At 43.4% G+C, this 23,854-nt stretch overlaps 1 protein-coding gene across 1 annotated transcript in view; it reads left to right on the top strand.

Moving 5' to 3' along the window:
* The window catches only part of HPGD (15-hydroxyprostaglandin dehydrogenase), a 374,425-nt gene that overhangs the window by 305,497 nt on the left and 45,074 nt on the right, over positions 1-23,854 (top strand). The window contains exon 6 of the mRNA XM_086962447.1: positions 18,004-18,167. Within this exon, the coding sequence (XP_086818573.1) occupies positions 18,004-18,167 (164 nt within the window). The remainder of the gene's footprint in view (positions 1-18,003; positions 18,168-23,854) is intronic.

Genomic DNA, 23,854 nt, shown 5'->3' with positions numbered 1-23,854 from the left:
TTTCTCCTTAGTAGATTTGTAAGATTTTTTGTATTCTTTTTATTCAAATTTAGTCAATAAATTCAAGTAAGTTTACAGAAATCTAATAAAGGTATGGTTTGAACAAATCATCAAATAATGCACGAAGAGCGTTCCATAAAGGATAAATACCCTATTCTATTTAACAAGGCCAAAATTTTGAGTTAGTAGAACTCATGAAGAGTTCAAATTCAAAAGAAAAGTGTGAGATAAAGGGAGAATAAAGCTCAAAATCGAATTCAAGCAGCAGAACTTCCCATTAAGAAGAGTTCATGAAACTCTACCAAGTGTCAGTAATTGGAGGAAATAAACATACAGGTGCGGTACCAACCTGTAAAAATTGAGCATTAATTGTAAAGTAAGGGATAAAAAGGGAAAGGGAAAATAATTATCTGGTTCTAAGCTTCTCAGCTTCCAAAGCTATCCTGGCTAGGATAAAAAGGCAAAATATGTTGCAGACATTGTATCAATCTTTCTTCTTTGGATCCAATCAGGCAGCAGCATTCGTCTGAGAGTGAGTTCAACTCTTCCTTTCCAATGAAGTTACATGATGCGTGTACAGATTTTATCACAACGTTTGTTACAGACATCATATGTATGCAGCTTCTCGATTCATAAGCCTCTGTTCCCATAGCCATCAAACACAGTTTAAAGTTCTAATGTTAAATATTTTATTGTCTAAACAATTAGCTAAGCTAAAGAAGAAAAACATCAACTTGCAAAAATATTGTTTAGTAATATCAATCAATCAATCAGGGTTTGCAAAGTATGGCTACTCACTTATGAGGTTCTCATGGTGTTGGGTGCGGCAGGCTGCTGATCCGTCTGCGCTATGGTGTTCAGTCTAAGAGGCAGGTGTTGAGGTCCTTCCTGAATTGAGCCTGCAACTGGAATTGTCTGAGGTGGGTAGGCAAGGTGTTCCAGGTCTTGACGGTGAGGTAGGAGAAGGATCTTCCTCCGGATCTTGTCTTGTGGATCCGAGGGACAGTGGCCGGGGCCAGCTGTGTGGAGCAGAAGTGTCTTGTGGGGACGTGGAATGAGAGGCGGTGGTTCAGGTATGCTGGTCCTGGGTCATGAAGGACTTTGTAGGTGTGCATGAGCAGATGAAGGTGATCCTTTTGTTGACTGGGAGCCAGTAGAATTCTCGGAGGTGTTCGGAGATGTGGCTGCGGCAAGGGATGTTGAGGACCAGTCGGCACTTTGAACGTACTGAAGTTTACTGAGTAGTTTCTGGGTGATGCCAGCATAGAGTTCCATTGCCATAGTTGAGTCTGCTGCTGATGAGTGCGTGGGTGACTGATTTTCTAGATTCGGTGGGGATCCATCTGAATGTCTTTAGAAGCAGGTGGGGTGTGTGGAAGCATGATGAGGCAATGGCATTAATCGGATGGTTTATTGTGAACGAGGAGTCCAGTATGATGCTGAGGTTTTGTGCGTGGTCTGTGAGGGTGGGGCCGGGGTGGGGTTCCAAGTGTGGAGAGCCACAAAGAGATGTTTCATGCTGAGGGTGAGCGTCCTAGGATAAGGGCTTTGGTCTTGTCGAATTCAGTTTGAGGCAGCTGCTCTTCATCCAGGTGGCGACGGCCTTCATTCCTCTGTGAAAGTTGTTTCTGGTGGTTGTTTGTTCGTTGGTGAGGGAGAGGATCAGTTGGGTGTCGTCAGCGTAGGAGACGATGTTGATTCTGTAGTTCCTGACAAGTAATACATTTCATTAACATGAACAAGAAATACTGTTCTAAACTGTACAACTGTTCTATTCAAGCATTATGTGAAATATGGGGAAATAAGAAGCTTATTTATTACAATAATATGTTTCCTAGCACAATCTAATGCATTTGATAAACGGTAACATTCTGCAGTTATGAGGAATATTTGTCAGCATTTCACAATAAGGTCAAGGTTCTAAATTCCATTTTTCACATTTTAGCATTACAGAGTTCACTTCTAGTAAAAAGAAAACTTGCATGTAAGCATCTCTGAGGCCTATTCTAAATACTTTATCTGCATAGTGCAGTTTGCATGTTTAAAATGTGTCTCATTTTTTCTTTATATTTGTACGGTAATCATTGAAAATATAGCTGTTATTTTAAGTGATTTGTATAGTTAGCTTTTTCAAAAGATGGATGTGGAAAGAACCAGAAGAAGCCAATAACACTAAAAGAGATTATGGAAATGATATGCCGGATGAAAGGCAAGGCGCTAGAGAGCAATACTCTCCTATCTGAAGACCCTGGCTCCGTACCAATGACAGGTATATGAAGAGGCACGTGATAAGGGTATATTACCTCCAACATTGTGTGAGGCACAATTGGTTACCATCTTGAAACTAGATAAAGACCATGCACAGTGTTGTTCATATCAACCTTTCTCCTTAAAAAGTATCGATGGCAAAACTCCAGTCAAGAGTCTTGCAGGACACTTGCTCCCATGTATGGCCAACACAATATTACCTTAGCAGTAAGGCTTCATACCAGGACAAGCAATTGCACATATTCTAGGGACATTATTATAGATGCCACATCAGCTCAATCCAGAAATACAGGCAGTGGCTGAATTCATGGACAAGTCCAAGGCATTTGATTCTATAGACGCTCACTGTATATTGGCTTTTCTGGAGAGGATGTGACTGGGCAGACCATAATTAACATGGTTATCACAAGGAACTAGACAGGACTACTCCTTGCGCCCCCTCGTTTTTGCCATTGGCATGGAACCATTGGCATGCCTACTCAGACCACTCAGGTGCATTTTAATATCATTGTAGGCAGATTACATTCTGCTCTTCACTTATATAATTCTGGTGATTATACACTTTTCAGGACTTTTGGGACTTGCTATAAATTAGGAGAAGATTTTTATATCTATTCCTAAATATACTGATCTATTCCATGTGTCAGTTCTTCACTACACTGCAATCCATACTTACCAAACTAATCTGAGTGGGCAAACAACCCAGGATTAGATGGGAATACTAACAAAGCATAACAATGGTGGAGGTCTAGAGGTTCCTGACCTTAAATTATACTATTTGTATGAACATGCATTTTGTGCAATTTATTGGTATCACTTCTGTTTTTCTGTTCCCTCCATCCAATGACCAAGAGGAATATTGCTGACCCTTACCTGTTGCAAACTCTGCTAAACAACCCTGATGATGGAGGTATGAAGCCATTAACCCGTTATGTGACACTGCAATGACCTGAAAAATGGCATAAATATACTATTCTCCCCATAAATGCAATTGTTAGAAGGCCTAGCTATTCCACCAACAATTGAACGCAAAGGTTGCCAGCAAATTCAGAAGTTAAATTAGGGATATTTTTGCAGAACAATCATTTATCTTATTAGGTCAATTTGCATCACCTTAGGACAGGACACCTTTGATGTTTTGATCTACGTTTGTCTCAAAATGTCCTTCAGGACATGTTTCGGAAGATTCTCCTAAGAACCGATAGCCCTGCCAACCCTGATGTATTTGTATTTTTTTTATTTCAGTTATAAAGATATACACAGCAATGGGTTACAGTTAAGTAGTGTGTTCGCCTAGCGATCTCGCAATCAAAGCATATACATTTCTCTATATACACCAGGTTATTATAACAATCACATTGTAAAATTAATCTGTAACTGTTGAAGGTCCTCCAAGAAGGTCATCCATACGAGTCAGTTGATCTAATCATTTTATTCTGCCAATAAGACTTGAGATGAGAAAATGAGGAGACACTTTATCTTCAACAAATCTGTTCATGACATTCCCCAAACTCGGCAAATCCTCTCAGACCCTTTTGTCACTCTGAGGCATTTAAATATGGACCTTTTCAGTCAAAGCCAATTTTATTGCCAAGCTTTTCCAGTACAGAAGCCTCTATAGTAAGTGCATTCTCAATAGCTCTAGCCAACATAATCAGATGGGCTTTTAAACTATTACACACCGAAGAAGGCTCTTTAAGGGCCTTGTTGAAACATGAAACTTTTAAGTCAGGGAAAAAATACACTACTTTCCAAATAAACCTTAAGGCCGCTTTAGAATATTTTCAATTTATTGAAACCATCCTTCAGTCCTGGTCCTCAGTAAACCTGAAGCACCTTTTGAAAAGTATGACTCCCCGATTAAGCTATGAGATTTATATGGCACACTGCCTTCAACTTTCTCACTATAAATCTTTCACCTCTACCATCGAGTTTAAGATCCCTCAAAATATGTAAGATTTACCTTGGAGCATAGTATCAGGAGATGTATTATCATGCTGCGACTATGTATACTCCCTCTACAAGAAGTTGGAGTAACCTAGATGAAGATAGTGGGGTTTGCCATAAATGCCATCACAGAACCCAGGATTTAATGCATGTTTTAAGTTTATGTTCCAAATAGGAGGTAGTCAAGGCTAAAAATCGTTTTATAAAACCTATTGTTTTCGATATAATCTCTCCTCCACTACTGATCTGATTACTTTTTTTAAATGCCCACAGAATTAATTTGTTTGTTATAAACTGTATACATTTATTAAATCTATTTTATTCATATTTTAAAATGAGTTTTTTAAATGTGTGTAGAAGAATTTTATATTGTGTACAATTGTTGATCTCGTAAGAGATCTAAATCAATAAAATTGAATTGAGCCAAAGCCCATTCTAATGTGTCCTTTACCCACTCCTTAATGTTCTGGCCTCCTCAGGCCATCTACCCAATGACTATGCGCTGTTTGGCTAATATTAGCGCAAGATGCATACATTTATACTGCTTGTTTTTGTTCTTTGGACTTGTGATGATATCTAATAAGCAAAGCTGTTGGGAAAGTAAAAGGTCAATCCCTGTTGTGCAACTTAACCTCACCACTCCATCCTTCCACCCTCATACAGGTTCATGTCAAATGTATCCCCCTCCTGTTTAACCAATACCAATATTCTTTTTATATCAATCTACTGAATCTATCCAAAAGACCTCCTATTCCTCTTTTTACCACAGGTATTTCTTGGTATGACTCATGTCCAATCCTATGGCTGCATAGCTGCCAATAATTGTTCCTGTACTTTACTTTTTTCAGTAATTGTTTTTTAATCCTGTATACATTACCCAGTCATTCCCCTCTCATCACTGCTTACATCGTCTCCTGCTCATTTACGGTAGTGGGCATGGTTCCCCTATTATCTGATTAAGTAGTAAGCATGGTGTGTATATGGTTAAGAAACACATGAAAAGAGGGACTTTGCAGCTCCATAGCTAAATGCACAGCTCTGTGCCGCTATTTAGCGTGAACTTGTTGAACAAAGAAATGTAGATTAAAATTGGTGTGCATCCCTCCACTTCCAAGAATTTTCGTAACTTAAGCCCTAACCAGGGATTGCACCCGTACTAAGGAATTTGAAAACGAAGCGTAAGAACATTGTTGGATGAGTCACACTATCGGAGAAAACATCGGAGTCCCTCACAAGATAACCAACTTTATGTATCTATTGAATATGATCACAGAACTGAACAGAAACATTAGTGCCTTTTTAATATTCTATGCTCACGAACAACGTCAGTTTAGAAAACGATGCATCTTGGGAAATGTGGTTTACTTTCAGTCTAAGGTCATGACGTGACTGGGAATGTTTGGACTTCGGGCGAATTGGGAGGGAGAATACAGGGGTGGATGGCTTTAAATAATGTGGGTGGGAAATGATTTGTTAGATCGGCTCGAGCAATCAGGATGAGGACGGGAGACGTTTGTAGATCGTTGAAGTAGGTAAGCGTAAGGGCGGAAGGAGAACACGTTTGTTTGGTAACCTGTATAATGTGTAACAGGGAAAGTATGTTCTTTAATCTTAAATATTGTAATCTCAAATATGCTAGTTACACGGAGCACAGCACATGTCGAACAGCTTGAGTTTGAGCACTAAGAAACGCGAGAAGCTTGATTAATGAAGGTAGCGCTTTTTGAAAACAGAGGGTTTAAAGGACGGCTTGTGTTATTGCTAGAGGGGAGGGAAGCAAACGGGTATTATTTGTAGGAGAACAGACGTTGCTGGAGATTTAGATGTATACCCCGTACTTTGTTGATTAGGCGCATGATGACTGAGGTATTAGAAAGGTAGGCACACGAACAATATGTATCAGGGAGTAATGTCACGATTATTGTATAGTTGAGTTCAGTGATGAAAGTACGTTGTAATATGGTGCTTTTAGATACAAAATGCTAATTATCTGTTTATATTGTTATTAATTTTGTAGTGACCCCCGAAGAAGGGCACATGGAGGCCCGAAATGCATTGGGTTTTTTAACTACACAATAAACGATTACTTGTGAAGGACTTCTTGCATCTATCGCATTCTTTCAAAAAGGCCGGAATGGCACAGTTTGAATGTCAGAAAACAGAACATTGGCACCTGAACCCGATTGGTGGACTAAAGATGACACAGTGAACTACATGTTTAAAAAGGAGTTAAAATATGGATAAAAAAGGTTGATATATTTAAGAATGATTAAGGAATGTGAATTTTAAGTGCACGCTAAATAGCGGCACAGAGCTGTGCATTTAGCTATGGGGCTGCAAAGTCCCTCTTTTCATGTGTTTCTTAACCAGTGGCAGCAGGGCATGCCTCTTAAACTAATTCGCACGCAATTCAAGTCGAAGGTAGATGAACTTGTTGAACAAAGAAATGTAGATTAAAATTGGTGTGCATCCCTCCACTTCCAAGAATTTTCGTGTATATGGTTAAGGCATATAAGGATAGAAAGCATTCCCTGGGGGTAACCACCAAGCGAACACAAATAGTTCAAGCGATTATTTTATATTGCGTAGTCATCTCTAAAAACAAATCTCCCAGAAGATAAGTCCTGCATGGGATAAACGCCATATTGGCCAGGAGTCCAAAGATGTCTACAGGAGAAACAACACAAATGCAGTGTGAAGAGTACCTGTGACCCAGCAGGAACCATGACATTTAATAACTGTAAACTCCATAACTGTAAGACACTCATTTACAACAACCCCGCTCTCCCAACTTGGGTAAATACCCTGTAAAACAATAAATATGTGGCAGTCCAACACAGGTCAGCATCCTTAAAACTCATAGTACGAAAAGAAGGAAAATGTCTTCCCAGCTAATGCTGGGTAGTTGACAGGAACCAACTGTAATGTGCAGAAGGTCAGTGCCCTCAGTTGGCAGACAGGTCAGTATAGGCTTGGAATTACCACAGAGAAGGACTTCAATCAAGCTGCCCTAATCTGTCTTTGGGAGTGACCGACACTCAACAAATAAATTTAAAGTGGCCACCAACAACATTCAGATGCGTTCATAAAGAGCTCTGTCTCTATTCATTGTACTGAAACCCACACAGTCAAAATCACAGGATCACATCTATTCCATTGGTCCACTCAGACTTTTATCCACGCACGCTCCACAGCAGCCTCCATGGACATATATCAGGAGATCCCTTCCTCTTACCCCGATCATGTTGTCCTCCTCCACCCTCCCTAACATCTTCCAACCAATTGCAAACCTCCTCTGTGCACATGAACAATTTACATCTCCCCTCATGAATGGCTCACAACATGGCAGGAAAGCGCAGCATATACTTCAGGCTTATAGCTTCTAGTTTCTGCTTTACTGGCTCAAAGGTTCACCAGAGCAGCTGAACTTCAAAACCTAATAAGTCTCCACTGGCTCCCAGTAGAGGAAAGAGTCACTTTCAAAATCCTCACTTACACCTACAAATGCCTACAGAACAACGGAACCAAATACCTCAATGAGAGAATAAACTTCCACGTACAGAAAAGAAACCTCTGATCTTCCAAACTCGCACTGGCCGAAACCCCGCACATCCACAGAGCCAGAGCATGGTGAAGATCCTTCTCTTACATCGCAGCCAAGACCTGGAACGAGCTACAGTCAGACATCAGATACGTCCCCTCCCTGAACACCTTCAGGAAGACCCTGAAGACCTGGCTGTTCAGCTAAACAGATCTGCGGACCCCCCTCAGCGCCTTGAGACCCTCATGGGTACAATTCCCTGATTGATTGAACTTGCTGTGTATAATCCAGGAATATCCTAATGACATTCCTTTGTACCTAATGTTGCTGATTGCCCTTGGATGAGATCCCTGTCCCGGTAGAGCAGAATCTTGGTGATGATTGGTGAAGATTACCTGGGGACAGGCCCTAGCTGGAGGAACAGGCACCAAAGCCTTGTATGTCTTTTCAACTAAAAGGCACTGTGAGAGACCCTCAGGCCAGAGGCTATTTTTGATTCAGTTCTCCTGTAAGTTTTAGAGATGTTGACCTTCCGTTCCCTCCTGGAATCCCACAACCCACAGTTTATAACTCCGATACCTTAGGTCTGTGTCCTCCTTCCTGTTATCATTTTTACTGATGGCGAGATGTGAGATGGGGTTTGTCAACCACAGTAATGGATTGTATTTAGTTCATGATTCCTTATCAGTCAATAGAATAGAATGTCCGAAGGGACTGGAGTGTGTCCCTCACCATGCAGGAGAAACCAATGGGGCCCTCATACTATCCGCTTCCTTTCTACTCCGTAGCACCAGCTCAGATTACAGCGTCTCCTCAACCCCAGGACTCAATCCGCCCACCGCTCCAGGTGCCCAGGAGTATCTGGATGTTATGACAGGGTTTTCACTTTACAGTCCGCTAAGGCCACAGCTCTATGTTTGGTCACCATGAGTGCCTCTCCTCTGCAGCCCTTCCATAGCACTTTATAGCAGGACACCTGCCGACCCAGGCAGCCTGCACAGTCCTATCCCTCCCTTCTGCAGGCTGCTGGAGCTTTTTTTATTCTGTGAAGCACAGACAATCCTAGTAGACCCCACCTCAAGATCCAAAATTCACAGCACAAGACCAGCATCAGGTCTAGCCACTGCTCCTCTGACAAAGTATTGGCCACTTAGGTAGTAGGGCTCCAAGCCAGACGCATCCAGGTACACCGGATTAGAATTGGGTAACAATGGGCAGTCCCGATAGGTTGCACTAATGCCACTAGTGTGGTCCTTCCCTACACAGGCATGAAAAAGCTAGGCCAATGAATCAAGGGTCCCTCATCTAAAGCAGAAGGCAGGAGATGATCATGGGGCCACTACAGTATAACAAGTGTGGTAGCTGGGCTCCATGATTCGGCAGGATTCATTACGGGCCACAGAGCCAGCAGCAGTTATGTGCTGTAGACCATAATGTCAGGCCACACCCTGACCTAATTTTTTAACACCACACATTGGGACTGGTTGCAAGTTTGGAGGTCCGGAGACCTGACTTGTGGGGGAGTGGCGGTGGCAGTTTCCACCCCCACCCTAATATGAGTTGGGTGCTCGGACCACCACAGCCCTGCCGCAGCCGCCAGGGAACTGCTGTTCTCTGGCAGTGTTGTGGAGGCATCAGTATGCTTGGTTGGACCACCACAGTCCTGCTAAGCATATTATGAGTTTCCTCTCCGCCAGGGTTTTCAAGGCAGTTCCTACTCCATGAAAACCCTGGTGGAGAGGAAACAAATCCTCTGTGCCCTGTAGATGCACACAGGGAGTTGCAACGTGTTTCCCCCATATGCATGAACACCAGTTCCTGCACAGCATGGACTTTGCTGTCCATGCCGTGCAGAACTGTCTTTTGGAGTTCCCATTGTGGTGCCTGTTTTGAAAGGATGTATTAAACCCAGATCTGTGACTGGGGGTGAATGTTTTGCCATTGTGCAACATTCCGTCCATCATTTTGTGTATTTTGCTGTTCACTTTATGTGGGAAGGGTATGCCCAGACATGGGTCCTGTGCACACTACGCCACTGGAGTCAAGCTATCCTGGCTGATGAAGGCTGATAGCCAGAAACTGGTCCTAGGATGCTTGATTCCGGTCCAGGGAAGAAATTGCTTGGCAGTTTGGGCTGGACTGTTCCCATGAGGCACAGGGTCAAGACTGATTTGCATATGGCCGAGTCTGAACTGGGGTGGCTTGGTGAGCAAAATAACGATGGATTAAACTCAGATCTGTGACTGGGGGTGAATGTTTTGCCATTGTGCAACATTCCGTCCATCATCTTGTGTATTTTGCTGTTCACTTTATGCGGGAAGGGTATGCCCAGACGTGGGTCCCGTGCTCACTACGCCACTGGAGTCAAGCTATCCTGGCTGATGAAAGCTGATAGCCAGAAACCGGTCCTAGGATGCTTGATTCCAGTCCAGGGAAGACATGGCTTGGCAGTTCGGGCTCGACTGTTCCCATGGAGCACAGGGTCAAGAATGATTTGCATATGGTCATGTCTGAACTGGGGTGGCTTGGTAAGCAAAATAACGATGAGTTAAACTCAGATCTGTGACTGGGGAGAATGTTTTACCATTGTGCAACATTCCGTCCGCCATCTTGTATGTTTTGCTGTTCACTTTATGTGGGAAGTGTATGCCCAGACGTGGGTCCCGTGCTCACTACGCCACTGGAATCAAGCTATCCTGGCTGATGAAGACTGATAGCCAGAAACCGGTCCTAGGATGCTTGATTCCGGTCCAGGGACGACATGGCTTGGCAGTTTGGGCTCGACTGTTCCCATGAGGCACAGGGTCAAGACTGATTTGTATATGGCCATGTCTGAACTGGGGCTGCTTGTTGAGCAAAATAGCAATGGATTAAACCCAGATCTGTGACTGGGGGTGAATCTTTTGCAATTGTGCAACATTCTGCCCATCATCTTGTGTCTTTTGCTGTTCACTTTACATGGGAAGGGTATGCCCAGACGTGGGTCCCGTGCTCACTACGCCTCTGGAGTCAAGCTATCCTGGCTGATGAAGGCTGATAGCCAGAAACCGGTCCTTGGATGCTTGATTCCGGTCCAGGGAAGACATGGCTTGGCAGTTCGGACTGGACTGTTGCCATGAGGCACAGGGTCAAGACTGATTTGCATATGGCCATGTCTGAACTGGGGTGGCTTGGTGAGCAAAATAACGATGGATTAAACCCAGATCTGTGACTGGGGGTGAATGTTTTGCCATTGTGCAACATTCCGTCCATCATCTTGTATGTTTTGCTGTTCACTTTATGTGAGAAGGGTATGTCCAGAAGTGGGTCCCGTGCTCACTACGCCACTGGAGTCAAGCTATCCTGGCTGATGAAGGATGATAGTCAGAAACCGGTCCTAGGCTGCTTGATTCCGGTCCAGGGAAGACATGGCTTGGCAGTTCGGGCTTGAATGTTCCCATGAGGCACAGGGTCAAGACTGATTTGCATATGGCCATGTCTGAACTGGGGTGGCTTGGTGAGCTAAATAACGATGGGTTAAAACCAGATCTGTGACTGGGGGTAAATGTTTTGCCATTGTGCAACATTCCATCCATCATCTTGTCTGTTTTGCTGTTCACTTTATGTGGGAAGGGTATGCCCACACGTGAGTCCCGTGCTCACTACGTCACTGGAGTCAAGCTATCCTGGCTGATGAAGGCTGATAGCCAGAAACTGGTCCTAGGATGCTTAATTCCGGTCCAGGGAAGACATGGCTTGGCAGTTCGAGCTGGACTGTTCCCATGAGGCACAGGGTCAAGACTGATTTGCATATGGCCGTGTCTGAACTGGGGTGGCTTGGTGAGAAAAATAACAATGAATTAAACCCAGATCTGTGACTCGTGGTGAATGTTTTGCCATTGTGCAACATTCCATCCATCATCTTGTGTATTTTGCTGTTCACTTTATGTGGGAAGGGTATGCCCAGACGTGGGTCCCGTGCTCACTACGCCACTGGAATCAAGCTATCCTGGCTGATGAAGACTGATAGCCAGAAACCGGTTCTAGGATGCTTGATTCTGGTCCAGGGAAGACATGGCTTGGCAGTTCGGGCTGGACTGTTCCCATGAGGCACAGGGTCAAGACTGATTTGCATATGGTCATGTCTGAACTGGGGTGGCTTGGTGAGCAAAATAACGATGGATTAAACCCAGATTTGTGACTGGGGGTGAATGTTTTGCCATTGTGCAACATTCTGTCCATCATCTTGTGTGTTTTGCTGTTCACCAGTTCCTGCACCGCATGGACTTTGTTGTCCATGGTGTGCAGAAACTGTCTTTTGGAGCTCCCATTGAGGTGCCTGTTTTTAAAGGTGCCGCTGTTGGAATGCCTAAAAAGCCTGCCAGACACGAGTTACACTTGTAAAATTTCGGAGGGCCTCATCACGGGCATGTGGCAAATGAATCAGTGTGCAGTTTAAAATCTGCCATTAAAAGTTAGTGATACTGGAAAAAATGCAAGTGGGATGTGTTTGTTCAATGGGTCTATGTGCATTATTCAATCTAAGCCTTTTCTGTTTGACTTGACACAGAGGCACAGTTCAATATAGTTTAATTTGGACTCTGTGACATAGTGCAAATTGAGAACCAGCTGTTTTTCCAGCTCTTGGGACACAGTGCAAATTTAACTGGATCTGTTGTGCTAGTGATCCAGCGGCGCACCAACAACAGATATTCCAATACCATATAATCGCCTGGGCCCATAAACACACTCACTTGGTTGAGTAAAATGCTGGAGTCAAAGTTTATATAAATTTTTCTTCACAGTTTTTCAAGATTAGTTCTTCACTATTCCTGACTAATCTTTCATTGATCAAAATGTTCTTTCCTATGGTCAATGGACCATTAGTTGAACTAGTTGATGGTGAAATTACATCAGTTTACTTATCCTTTACTTAATGTAAATAACCACAGACTCTGGAAAGGTTTAAATCTTTATCTAAATTTCAAATGCATGTGAACCATCTCAAATACACAGTGCAGTCACCATTGATCATAGGAAAGAAAATTCAATTAAACACACACTTTGGATTCATGCAATGATCAATGCTCAGAAAGGGAGAGGACAGAGAGAAATGTACATCTGCAAGTAGCACAGAATTATAATTACCAAGGATGGTGTGAAGACCAACCCCCTGGCCAAAGGGCTGGTAAGGGTCCCCCGGAATAGATCAGGCGACAAAGGTGTGACGTGGGTGTATGAAGGAACCAGAGACAGATTTCTTTTGTCGGGATGTGAGTCTTTTACGAGCAAAGTCAGTAGGCTCTGTGATTGCGGTGCTTTCAAAGGAGGTAGCCTCTGGGATGGGATTTGGTCATGCTCAGCCCTTCTTTTCGGCAGACACCTTGGTTCCTCTCCACCGGCCAGGCATAGAACAAAAAGACAGAGGAGAGACCGTCAGGACTCGAGTAGTTGGTAGAGTTGCCCTAGGGAAACCGGGGAGTGCAAGGGACAACGCTGTAAAGGTGTATTTACACTTTGAGATTTACACCGGGTTTGAGTAAGGAGTTAAGTGAGGAGCGGGTGGTTTGGGGTATGCAGGAAAAATCATCAGGAGAGGGAGAATCTATATACAAATATACAGGGTAGTAGCCAGGCGTTCGCAGCGCTATGGAGGAGAGTCACCCCGCCTCCCTACCCAGCCTGCGAGTCGCTGCTGTACCTGTCTAAGCCACACTCCTCCCTCTGAAGAGTGGCACGGTGCTTCACGGGGTCGTTGGCCTCCTGGCTCGGCTCCTTGTCCAACACGCTCTCGGCTCCTCTCTCGAGTCTCGTCACCGTCTTCTTCTTTCCGCGGCCACACACTGTCTCCAATCTCCTCCTGGGTGTCGTCACTCCCCGCATTCTGTACTTCCTGGGTCTTAACCAGTCCGATGGTCCTAACGTCACTTGGGGGGGGTGTTTTCTGCTTCAGTGAATGCCCAATTAAAGGCACCTTCGCTACATTCCTCCTCCTGCAATGAAATCATAGAGTTTGTAGCCCAGTCGTTCTGGAGGGAGGGTGGGAGGGGAGGCAGAATCAGTAATCTTTTTTCAATACAGATATTTTGTTCTCTGGATCCCGTATAACGTAGCTGCCTCCGCAAGTAGGATCAAAGCTAGTTAGTAACCCAAGACCAAAGTGAGATCAGCTCAACACATTTTGAAAAGCAAAATTCCAGGGGACTGTAATTTGTTATGAATTGAAATCTGTTCCCCTGTATGTTCAGTCATGCGCAAAGCTGGTCCTTTGTGTTTCCTCTGTGTTTTCTTCTGTTTTGATCCACTCCAACTAACCCATCCCTGGTAAGTGGTAAGTTATTTCCCCACTCTTGTTTTGCTGACATTTGCGATTGGTCCATGAACGAACACTGGAAAGCCACATGGCCCACAAGAACGCCACCCGCAGACACCACCCCCTCATCAGATCTGCCAAAAAAGCTTTCTTCAAAGACCGCTTAGACAACAATGCGCACAACAGCAAAGAGCTCTTCAAATTGTGAAAGAACTCTCCAACCCCAGCTCCAACTCCAACGACATTCCACCTTCGCAAGACCTGTGCGACTCACTGGCCACCTTCTTCCACCGTAAGATCGCAGACATCCACAACAGCTTCGACACCAAGACTGCCCCAGCAACCACCGAGACCCCCACCCCCACGACCACCACCCGCACCAACCGCCTGCTCTCCTGGACCAACATCAACGATGACGACGCCATCAAGATCATGAACACCGTCCACTCCGATCCTACGTCAGACCCATACCCACACCACATCTTAAACAAATCCAGTACCGCCATTGCACCCCATCTCCGGAAAACCATCAACATCTCCTTCGAGACAGCAACCTTCCCGGAGATTTGGAAGCTCAGTGCCTACTCAAGACACTCAAGGCAGGCCCCAAGGACCTCAAGAACTTCTGACCCATCTCCCTGCTCCTGTTCCCGGTGAAGGTCATTGAGAAGGCCGTCAACAAACAACTAACCAGCTTCCTCGAGGAGAACAGCATCCGGAACCTGTCCCAGTCCGGGTTCCAAAGCAACCACAGCACCGAAACGGCCCCCATCGCTGCCACAGATGACATCAGGGCCCTGCTGGACAACGGAGAAACCGCGGCCCTTATCCTCCTGGACCTGTCTGCCACCGCACACTACGAACACGCCTCCATGACGCCGGGATCCAAGAGAAGGCCCTGAACTGGACCACCTTCTTCCTCTGCTGCAGAACACAGAGCGTTCCGCCCTCCCCCTTCCACTCCGAAGCCAACGAGATCATCTGCGGCGTACCCCAGAGCTCATCCCTCAGCCCAACGCTGGTCAACATCTACTTGGCATTGCATGCCCATGTCGCCCGACTGCACGACATCAACATCATTTCTTAGGCTGATGACACCCAGCTGATCCTCTCCCTCACCAAGACCCCTTCACGGCCAAAACCAACCTCCACAAAGGATTGAAGGCCGTCGCCGACTGGATGAGAAACAGCCGACTGAAGCTAAACTCGGACAAGATGGAGGTCCTCATCCTCGGTCCCACCCCTTCAGCCTGGGATGACTCCTGGTGGCCGACCGCACTAGGAACAGCTCCACCACCCACAGACCACGCACGCATCCTCAACTCCACCCTCTCCATGATGAAGCAGGTCAACGCTGTTTCTTCCTCCTGCTTCAACACCCTCTGCATGCTCCGCAGAATCTACAAGTGGATCCCCACCGAAACGATAAGGATGGTCGCCCAGGCCCTCATCAGTAGCAGACTGGACTACAGAAGCGCCCTCTATACAGGAGCCTCAGCCAAACTCCTGAAACGGCTCCAACACATCCAGAACACCTCTGCATGCCTGATCCTCGACATCTCTTTCCGCAGCCACATCACACCCCACCTGAGAGACCTGCACTGGCTCCCCATCAATAAGAGGATAACCTTCAAGCTTCTCACCCACGAACACGTAGTACTCCAAAAACACCGGACCAGCGTACCTATACAGCTGACTGAGCTTCTATACCCCACCTGCCAGCTCCACTCCGTCGACCACACCCTCACCACTGTCCCTCGCATCGGAAGAGCATCCTCCTGTGGCAGATCGTTCTCCCACCTCGCCGCCAAGACCTGGAACACCCTCCCCATCCACCTACGCCACACCCAAGACCTGCTGACCTTCAGAAGACACCTCAAGACCAGGCTCTTTGAGCGGTAGCGGCACTCCCCCCCACCCCAAGCGCCTTGAGACCCTCACAGGTAAGTAGTGCGCTTTACAAGTTCTATGATTGATGATTGATTGATTCGGGGTCTCCGTGGGTGATAGGGATGTTTTGTGATCTGGATGTGTTCTTGTGAAAAAGCTAATGTCAGTTGGAAAGATAGGAGGAGAACAACTGAAGGATATTTTCAGATAATCACATTCAAGACTCCAGTGTGCCTGTGAGAGTGTTATGGTTGGTTATGTTGAAGGAAGCTGAGAGGTCCATCAATATCAGGAGGCAAGAGCCTTCTTTATCTATGGTCAACAGTTTATCATCTACAATTTGTAGGGTTGGAATGTCTGTGGTGCAGTGTGTTAATTGCAGCCAGACTCATCGTCATGCAGGAGATCATTAGCATTGATGTAGTCTTAGAGTTGAACATAGTCTTCTTTTTTTCTATGATCTTTCTGATGAATAATATGTGGGTAATGGGGTGGTAGCTGGCAAGGTCATCAGGATTTAGTATAGGTTTCTTTAGGAGTATCTGGCCTGTCTTGAGAGCTTCTGGGAGGATGCCTTGAGTGAAGATAGCATTGGCAATGGTAAGTAGGGGTAGGAGAAAATTTCCAGAGAGATCTTTAAGGGAGGACAATGATAAGATATTATCTTCATAACAAGTCGCCTTTGAGATAGTTAAGTACATGTGCAAGATATGGGCGAGATAGGGCTTTGAAAGCTGACCATTGCAGAATTCTACTTGAAGGGTAGGCGTAAGAATTGAAGCAGGTTTAGTGTTGTTAATATGCCATTGGATTTTGTTTATTTTTTCATGGAAGAAAAACTTTATAGAACTGCGGGACATATTACCAAGGGGGGCGATAGGCAATTATGCCGGTTTAGCGGCCGTTTTCAGCCGCTAAGCGGCTATAATTCTATTGCTATATTAGCAAACTGTCGCTAACCGATGTTAGCGACAGCTTTTAGGCGATAGCGAGCGGTTTGGGGCCCGCTTTGCATGTCAGCGATATTTATTGCTAATGACATGCAAAGTGGGCTTGCCCAACCTGTTAGTGACTGAAAGCAGTCGCTAACATCGCTATAGCCTATTAACAAGGCGGGCGTAGCAATGGAAATATTCCTGCTATCGCCAAAAACGCCTGCTCAGACTTGTTCTTAGCCATGTTATCCAATGTGAGGTGGATAACATGGCTAAGAGCATTTCGTCGCTAATGCGTGAATATCGCTGTATTCTTAGAGATATTCACGCTATCGCTGGAAAAATTATCGCTTTGGAGATAAACGCTGCTAATAGCACGTTATCTCAGCGATCATTTCCGGCGATGCTTAGCGATTAAAAAATCGTTGCTAAGCCTAGTTAACGATAAATATTGCTACTCGTTGGTAATATGCCCCTGCAATTTTCTGGGGAGTGAGGAAAGATTGGGTCCGGCAACAGGGTGATGAAGTGTTTGATCGTCTCGAACAGCATTTTGTTGGTGACTTCATTGATGGTGTTGGCATAATACTTTGCTTTGGCTGATGTGATGAGCTGTCTGTTTGTTGAGCAGGGGGACTTCATTGTCAAGAGGTCTCAGGAGATCTGCTTTTCTTCCTTTTTCATTCCTGTCTGTGGGTGGATAATTTTTTATCACAAAGGTTTTTAGGGTACCAGGTTGCTGAAGGGCTTGGCTTAGACTTGCATTTTGAAATTTGAGTAAGGATGTTCACATACATTTACCAAAATTATTTAAGATTTTAGATGGGTGTTGGTATTGTCTGTAGATTTGACAGTGTGAAAGATTCGTTTAAGAATTAGGTTGTCAATGGAGAAGTCGTTGAAGGACATGACATAACTTTTCAAAGTAGTATAATTTACATATTACCTCATTTGGGTTTTGTCCTTTACTATTACACTAAGAACTAATTCACCCTGTCCCTACCGACTTGGATGAGAGAATGTTATCTATGGGAATCCAAATGCTATAGTACAAGTTAAATTAAGCAATATCATTCTGGTTCCAATAATGTTGTAATGATTTTTGTTGTTTCATTCATCTACTGTTTTAGGCTGCTTCTCATATTGGAAACGATGGTGTCCGTATCAACACACTTTGTCCAGCTTTTGTTGACACACCACTTCTTGAGTCCATCAACAAAGAAGAAATTATGGGAGAATATTATAAATATAAGGATAATATCAAAAGAATGATGGAATCCTACGGTATTTTACAGTAAGTGTATTGCAGCTTGCTTTGCCTTTTACAGTCTCCTCTCAGGCATGTACAGACCTAGCTGATTGGTATTGAAAGTATTACTCACATTACCATGTTTATTTGCATCACTTTGATTTAAGAATATATGTACTTCTATGCAATGGTCAAAGTGGGGAAAACAAAGTAGGGGAACTGTGGGCAAAGAATCAGACGGCTGGAATAACCTGAAGATGGGATAAGTTGTTGGAGTCAGAGGTGTGACTAGAATGCGCAAAACATTCCAATTTTCAGTATTTGTTTGACATTTCACTGCTTATTATGGTATGTAATTCAAACAATGAATACACATAATTATTTAAAGTTTAATAGAAGATATTGACATTAAAATACATTCACAAAGTGGAATATGTTTCCAATCACAGAATATCCCAATTATTGTTAAAAGTGGAAGCACAAGTCATTTGTCTCCGAGCCATAGAGTTTCTATTATCAGCACTTCTCCTTCCTTTTCCCACAAGAGCATTTCAAACATGAATGGCAAAATATCCAAGTTTGCAAATATTGTCTATATAGTTATTGCTCTGCCATATTTGCCACATAATACAACATCTGCTGCATAATCTGAAAATTTTAACTAATAAATTGTTTGTGGTTCAAACGGCTCAAAAGTTACAATTCAATTCTATATTTGTATGTTAAACCTGGTACCAATAAGGCGAAATCTTTCCAGAGACTGTTAGCATGTGTAAAGATGTCAAAATAAAGTATCAGAAAATATACTGCATTACGATGCTGCCTTTTTTTTCCTACATAATTTAGTCAACACTGCGGCATTGTTTTGTCCTCCTTTGCTGCATATTTCCAGTGACCCCAAAGCAGGCAGCACATGTTAAAACTGCTTGTGCCTCAAGCAGAGAGACTGTGAGGTTGGTGAACTTAGTTTCATGTGCGTGCCAATCCTGCATTGTCGATCCCTGGTGAGCTACAGCAACTACTGCTGAAATAAGGCCAATGGAAGTACCAATGGGGGAAGGGACTGGCCTTCTGGTGTCTCCCTGAGCAACAATGTTTGTTGGTGTCCCCCAATGATTACCTCCACCACGGATTCCCTCACTACTACCCTTTAACAGTGCCCCTCAAGTCTTCACAACCACACTGTCTCTCAGATGCATTTAATTTCATGTATGGCACCACTCATACCAGTGTAGGGTGTCAGAGCACTTTACATCACCCACATTACAAAGCGACAATCAATTATAAGTGAGTAAATCACTGTATAGGAAATGTTACATAAGACTAAGGACTACAAGGTGTAGGAGTCACATGGCAACCATACTAGTAGACAGTATAGTTTAATAGCGATTGATCTGGAGAAACACAAACTCAGAATTTAAAACATAATACCATGGTTGGGGGTTCTCTTTAATAATCAGAATTGATTTCTATCCAAATGAACACCGTTTGCAACGTTGGGATAATCAGAGACTGGGGGAAAAAACGATAATGCTCTAATTTGTACATTGCAGTTTGCATGCAGCTCTTAGATGAAAGTTAATAGCACACTATTCTATGTTAGGACTTTAACTTATAAACTGTAAGTAACAAAATGATCTCTTTGACAAAAGCAGTAATCCACTGACCTATTTACATTATGTGCACTTTGTGATCTGCATGGTACATGTTCTTTGCAGCAAGCACTTTAAACCTCTGCCCTACCTTTCTTTGAATCAAAATTTCCACCAGACAAAACGCCTAGAAAGAAGATTAATCATCCATGTTTTCATTATATTTTTATTGTTGCTGACTCCCCCACCAAAAGTCAGTGCTGGTGCGGTCACACCAGTCGCACTGTCCATGAGCCGGCCCTTCTCAAGGGTCCTGTGGTACAGAAAAACAGTGGTCCAAGACTATTTTAATTTATGATTCCAGACGGATTCCTGTTTGTAATTAGTAAGGCACATAAGATCATGGGCACCCCCAGAAAGAAACACAATTTTTCAGAAGGACTAATAACCTCAGTTTATTTAGTCACACAATGAGAATATTTCAATTGTACTTAATTAATAATTTAAAAAAACATTATTCATCGGTTATCATCAGCCGGAAAAGAGTGTGTGAAAAGTTGGTGCTCAAGTGAAAGGAAAATAAAGTAAAAAGGAAAATGGCGATTCAAAATTTTTGCAAACAACAAGGTGCTATGCTAGTTGAAAAAACAGTCTCCCTTGATATATTCAAGCCTACCCCTCTAGGTACTTTCGTGTACACAACAACTGTTATAATTCACAGTGTAACTACATCTGTAGCTCAGGGGTAAGGGGCAGAATTAGGGTGTAGGCTTCTAAAGGCGCGTCAACGTTTAGACCCTAATGCATAAGGGTGAGTGCATTCCTCAGCAGCGGGTCTTCTTCAGGACTGGGGTGGGGGGTATCATAGTTCACGATTAGGTGAGTACCAAGGGCTGTGGCCTCAATGAAGGAAAATTAATCGGGTCCTGTCGATTCATCAGGATGAAGGTGGGAACCTGTCCCAAGACTGCTCTGGTAGATGCAGCGTGTAACAATTGTATGGATGAGCTTTTTAAGGATTTGGATGTGCGTCGTGCTGCTTGGGAAATGAAACTGATTAGGAGCCAGCGGGGCACACGCCCTGAAAAAATCTCCAAAGACACTTGGTCGAGAGGGCACATCAAAGCATTTAAAGATTGAGGCCCAGTACAAAGACTCGCGGTCAGAGGGTAGAGGCCCCCACGAGGTAGTTTACCAACCAATACCCAAGTGCTGGGCTCTAAAATATAACTCGTCTTGTTTAATAATGGTGCACTGTGCGCAACAATAAACAACAATAATAAAAAAAGAAAGTACTATAAAAAAAACTAGGCAAAGTGAAGTTAAAGAAAAAAATCCATATATTTTTAAATTGTAACATTTTCAAAAGTTGATGAAGACATGACGTTGAAATCTATTTAGGAAATCTAAAAGTAAGACATAACAAAGCCTGAACTCTGGACCCATGCCCATGCCTATCATGTACTATATCATACATGGCAGCCATGATTAAATAGCAGAGGCTATCAGAAATCATATCACAACACGGAGGTACAAAACGAACAGCACGACCCTGGGAACTCGTGCAGAGAACGTCCTGTCGCCATGCGCTTTGTAATTGGAATACATATACCATATTAATTTGAATTTACAATGAAATAAAGCTCTTGAAGACGTGCTGATTTGGTGTACAGGCAACCACTACCAATATTCCTGTGGTTATATACTCAGTTGAATGTACCAATGACAGGCTGCAAATCTGCAGTCCTATGTCAGTATAGTGCATACATGATTAGTTGACTTAAAATTGTCTACTTTGATACACCTGTGCCCTCTTGGGCTGGGCTGTTTGGGAGAAACATTGCACGGGTGACAAAAAAGCAAAGCCAATTTGCACTATTATGCTGCGCCTCTAGTGTGTGGAGGAAGAGAATATTTTCTCCAGCCAAATTCTTTATGATTGCACTAGGGCAGAAATGAAGTATGTAAATCGTGAAATCAGTGACATACATATACAATACATTAATAATCTAAATGAGTTTTTATCATTCTAGTCCATGGAAAGCCTTAAAAAAAGTGCATAGATTGTTTCACAGATGTTTTAATTGTCATGAAAATAGTGTTTGAAAAATTGGAAGAAACTGATAGGTTTAAAAATTAGTGGGGAAAAGTAGCATGAAATCAGTTTGGCCCATGTCTTGCCCAACAGTAAAACCTGGATATGGAATAGAAAAATTATATGTACCTTGTTAACTTGTTTATTTATTATTATAATATTTTTTTTTTATCCATGCATTATATCTGTATCTCTGTGCCTAGTTTCATCTTAAGTTCTCACTCTTTGGAATTAGTACCTTGTCAATAATTGAGGTTCGTTGATCATTGCTAGATGGAGACTTACCACTACCACACGAAATTTGGGGCATATTACCAAGCAATAGAGATAATTATCGCTATTGCTTGGTTAGAGACAAAAATGTATCACCGACCTGCGGCGATTTTTATCACAGATAAACCTTGGTATTACCAAGATTTATCGCAAATGCGATAAAAATTGGCCGCACTGCATGAATATCGCTGAAAAGTCAGCGATATTCAGGCATTACCGAGCTAATGCTCTTAGCCATGTTATCCACCTCCCATTGGATAACAGGGCTAAGAACTGCTCAGGGGCAGGTGTTAGCTTTTGGAAATATTCGTGCTTAGCGCGAATATTTCCAAAAGTTGGTAATAGGAGATAGCGATGTTAGCGACTGTTTCCAGTCGCTAACATCTTGGCAGGCCCACTTTGCATGTCATTAGTGATAAATATCACTGACATGCAAAGCGGGGCCCAAGATGGTCGCTATCTCCTACTAGCTGTCGCTAACTGGTGTTAGCGACAGCTAGGTAATAGGGAGATCATTTTATCTCCGCTTTCTTGGCTTTTAAAGCCAAAAAAGCGGAGATAAACCCCCTTGATAATATGCCCCTTTATTCTTTACTTTTAGCTGATTACTGCTCTAGGAAAAGGCTAATTACTGTACCATCGTGTTCAGACCCATGTACTAATAGCTTCTTTTATTCTGACCATGCTAATTATGTTATACAGCCTGTCCCTCTAAGATCATAGTAGGGATTTTGTGTTCACAATGCTGAGTGATTATATTAAAACTTTCTAAAAAGAACAAGAACATGGCCACTAGGAGAGTAAACCCGTTAAATTCTTCGAGTTACTGTCTGAATACAAAGTACTATAAAAATTAAAGCTAACATACAATATCAAACTCATATATACGGAGTCTGTCTTTTACGTTCCAGCTGCTTTCCTGAAAAAATGCAGATTAAAAAGAAAATGAGTATTGCACAAGTTCAGTAATTGAAGTGTTTAGTTTGACTGTAATCATTTTATAAGTAACATTATTATTCTTCATTTCAGTACTGATACACGGCATTTAAGCTTCTTGGGATTTCCAAAAATAGGACATCATTTTTAAAACAAGCATTTGCAAATCCAGTAGGGCTCGCCTTTGGGACCTTTTGACTTTGCCAAACCCTTTTCACATGCTCTACAGCAGGGAGAGAAAATCATGATAACGCAGTGCCAGTGTCCTTTTTTAGGATCATGCATGTATGACGATGTGTACCTGTGCATGCATCATTATTCATGCTCACCTACAAAATGACACAGGTGCATTTTATTTCTTTTTACCAATCCTAGATCAATCAATCAATCAAACAGGATTTGTAGAGTGCTGCTTATTACCCACAAGGGTATCCAGGTGCTGGGGGTTCTGCTGCTGGGTGGAACAGCTGAATAGCCAGGTCTTTAGATCCTTTATGAATTCCTGTAGGGAGGGGAAGGTCCAGAGGTGGAAGGGGAAGGCTATTTTATGTCCGGACAGCCAGGTAATAAAAAGAGAGTCTGCCACTCCTGCTTCGGCGAATGTGGGAGGTTTTCACAAGGGAGAGGGAGGCGGGGTGCAGAGGTGTGTGGAGGATTAGTGAAACTTCAGCCGGTGGTTAATGTAAGGTGGTCCTAGGTTTTGTAGTGTTCTGTAGGCATGGGTCAGCCACTTGGATTGACACCTCTTCTGGATGGGGATCCACTGGAGTTTACTGAGGTGTGATGTGATGTGGGTCCTTCTGGGGAGATCAAGGACAAATCTGGCTGCTGAGTAT

This window comes from Lissotriton vulgaris, chromosome 3_1, assembly GCF_964263255.1.
Source record: "Lissotriton vulgaris chromosome 3_1, aLisVul1.2, whole genome shotgun sequence".
NCBI lineage: Eukaryota > Metazoa > Chordata > Amphibia > Caudata > Salamandridae > Lissotriton > Lissotriton vulgaris.
This window is presented reverse-complemented; position numbering and strand designations above follow the sequence as displayed.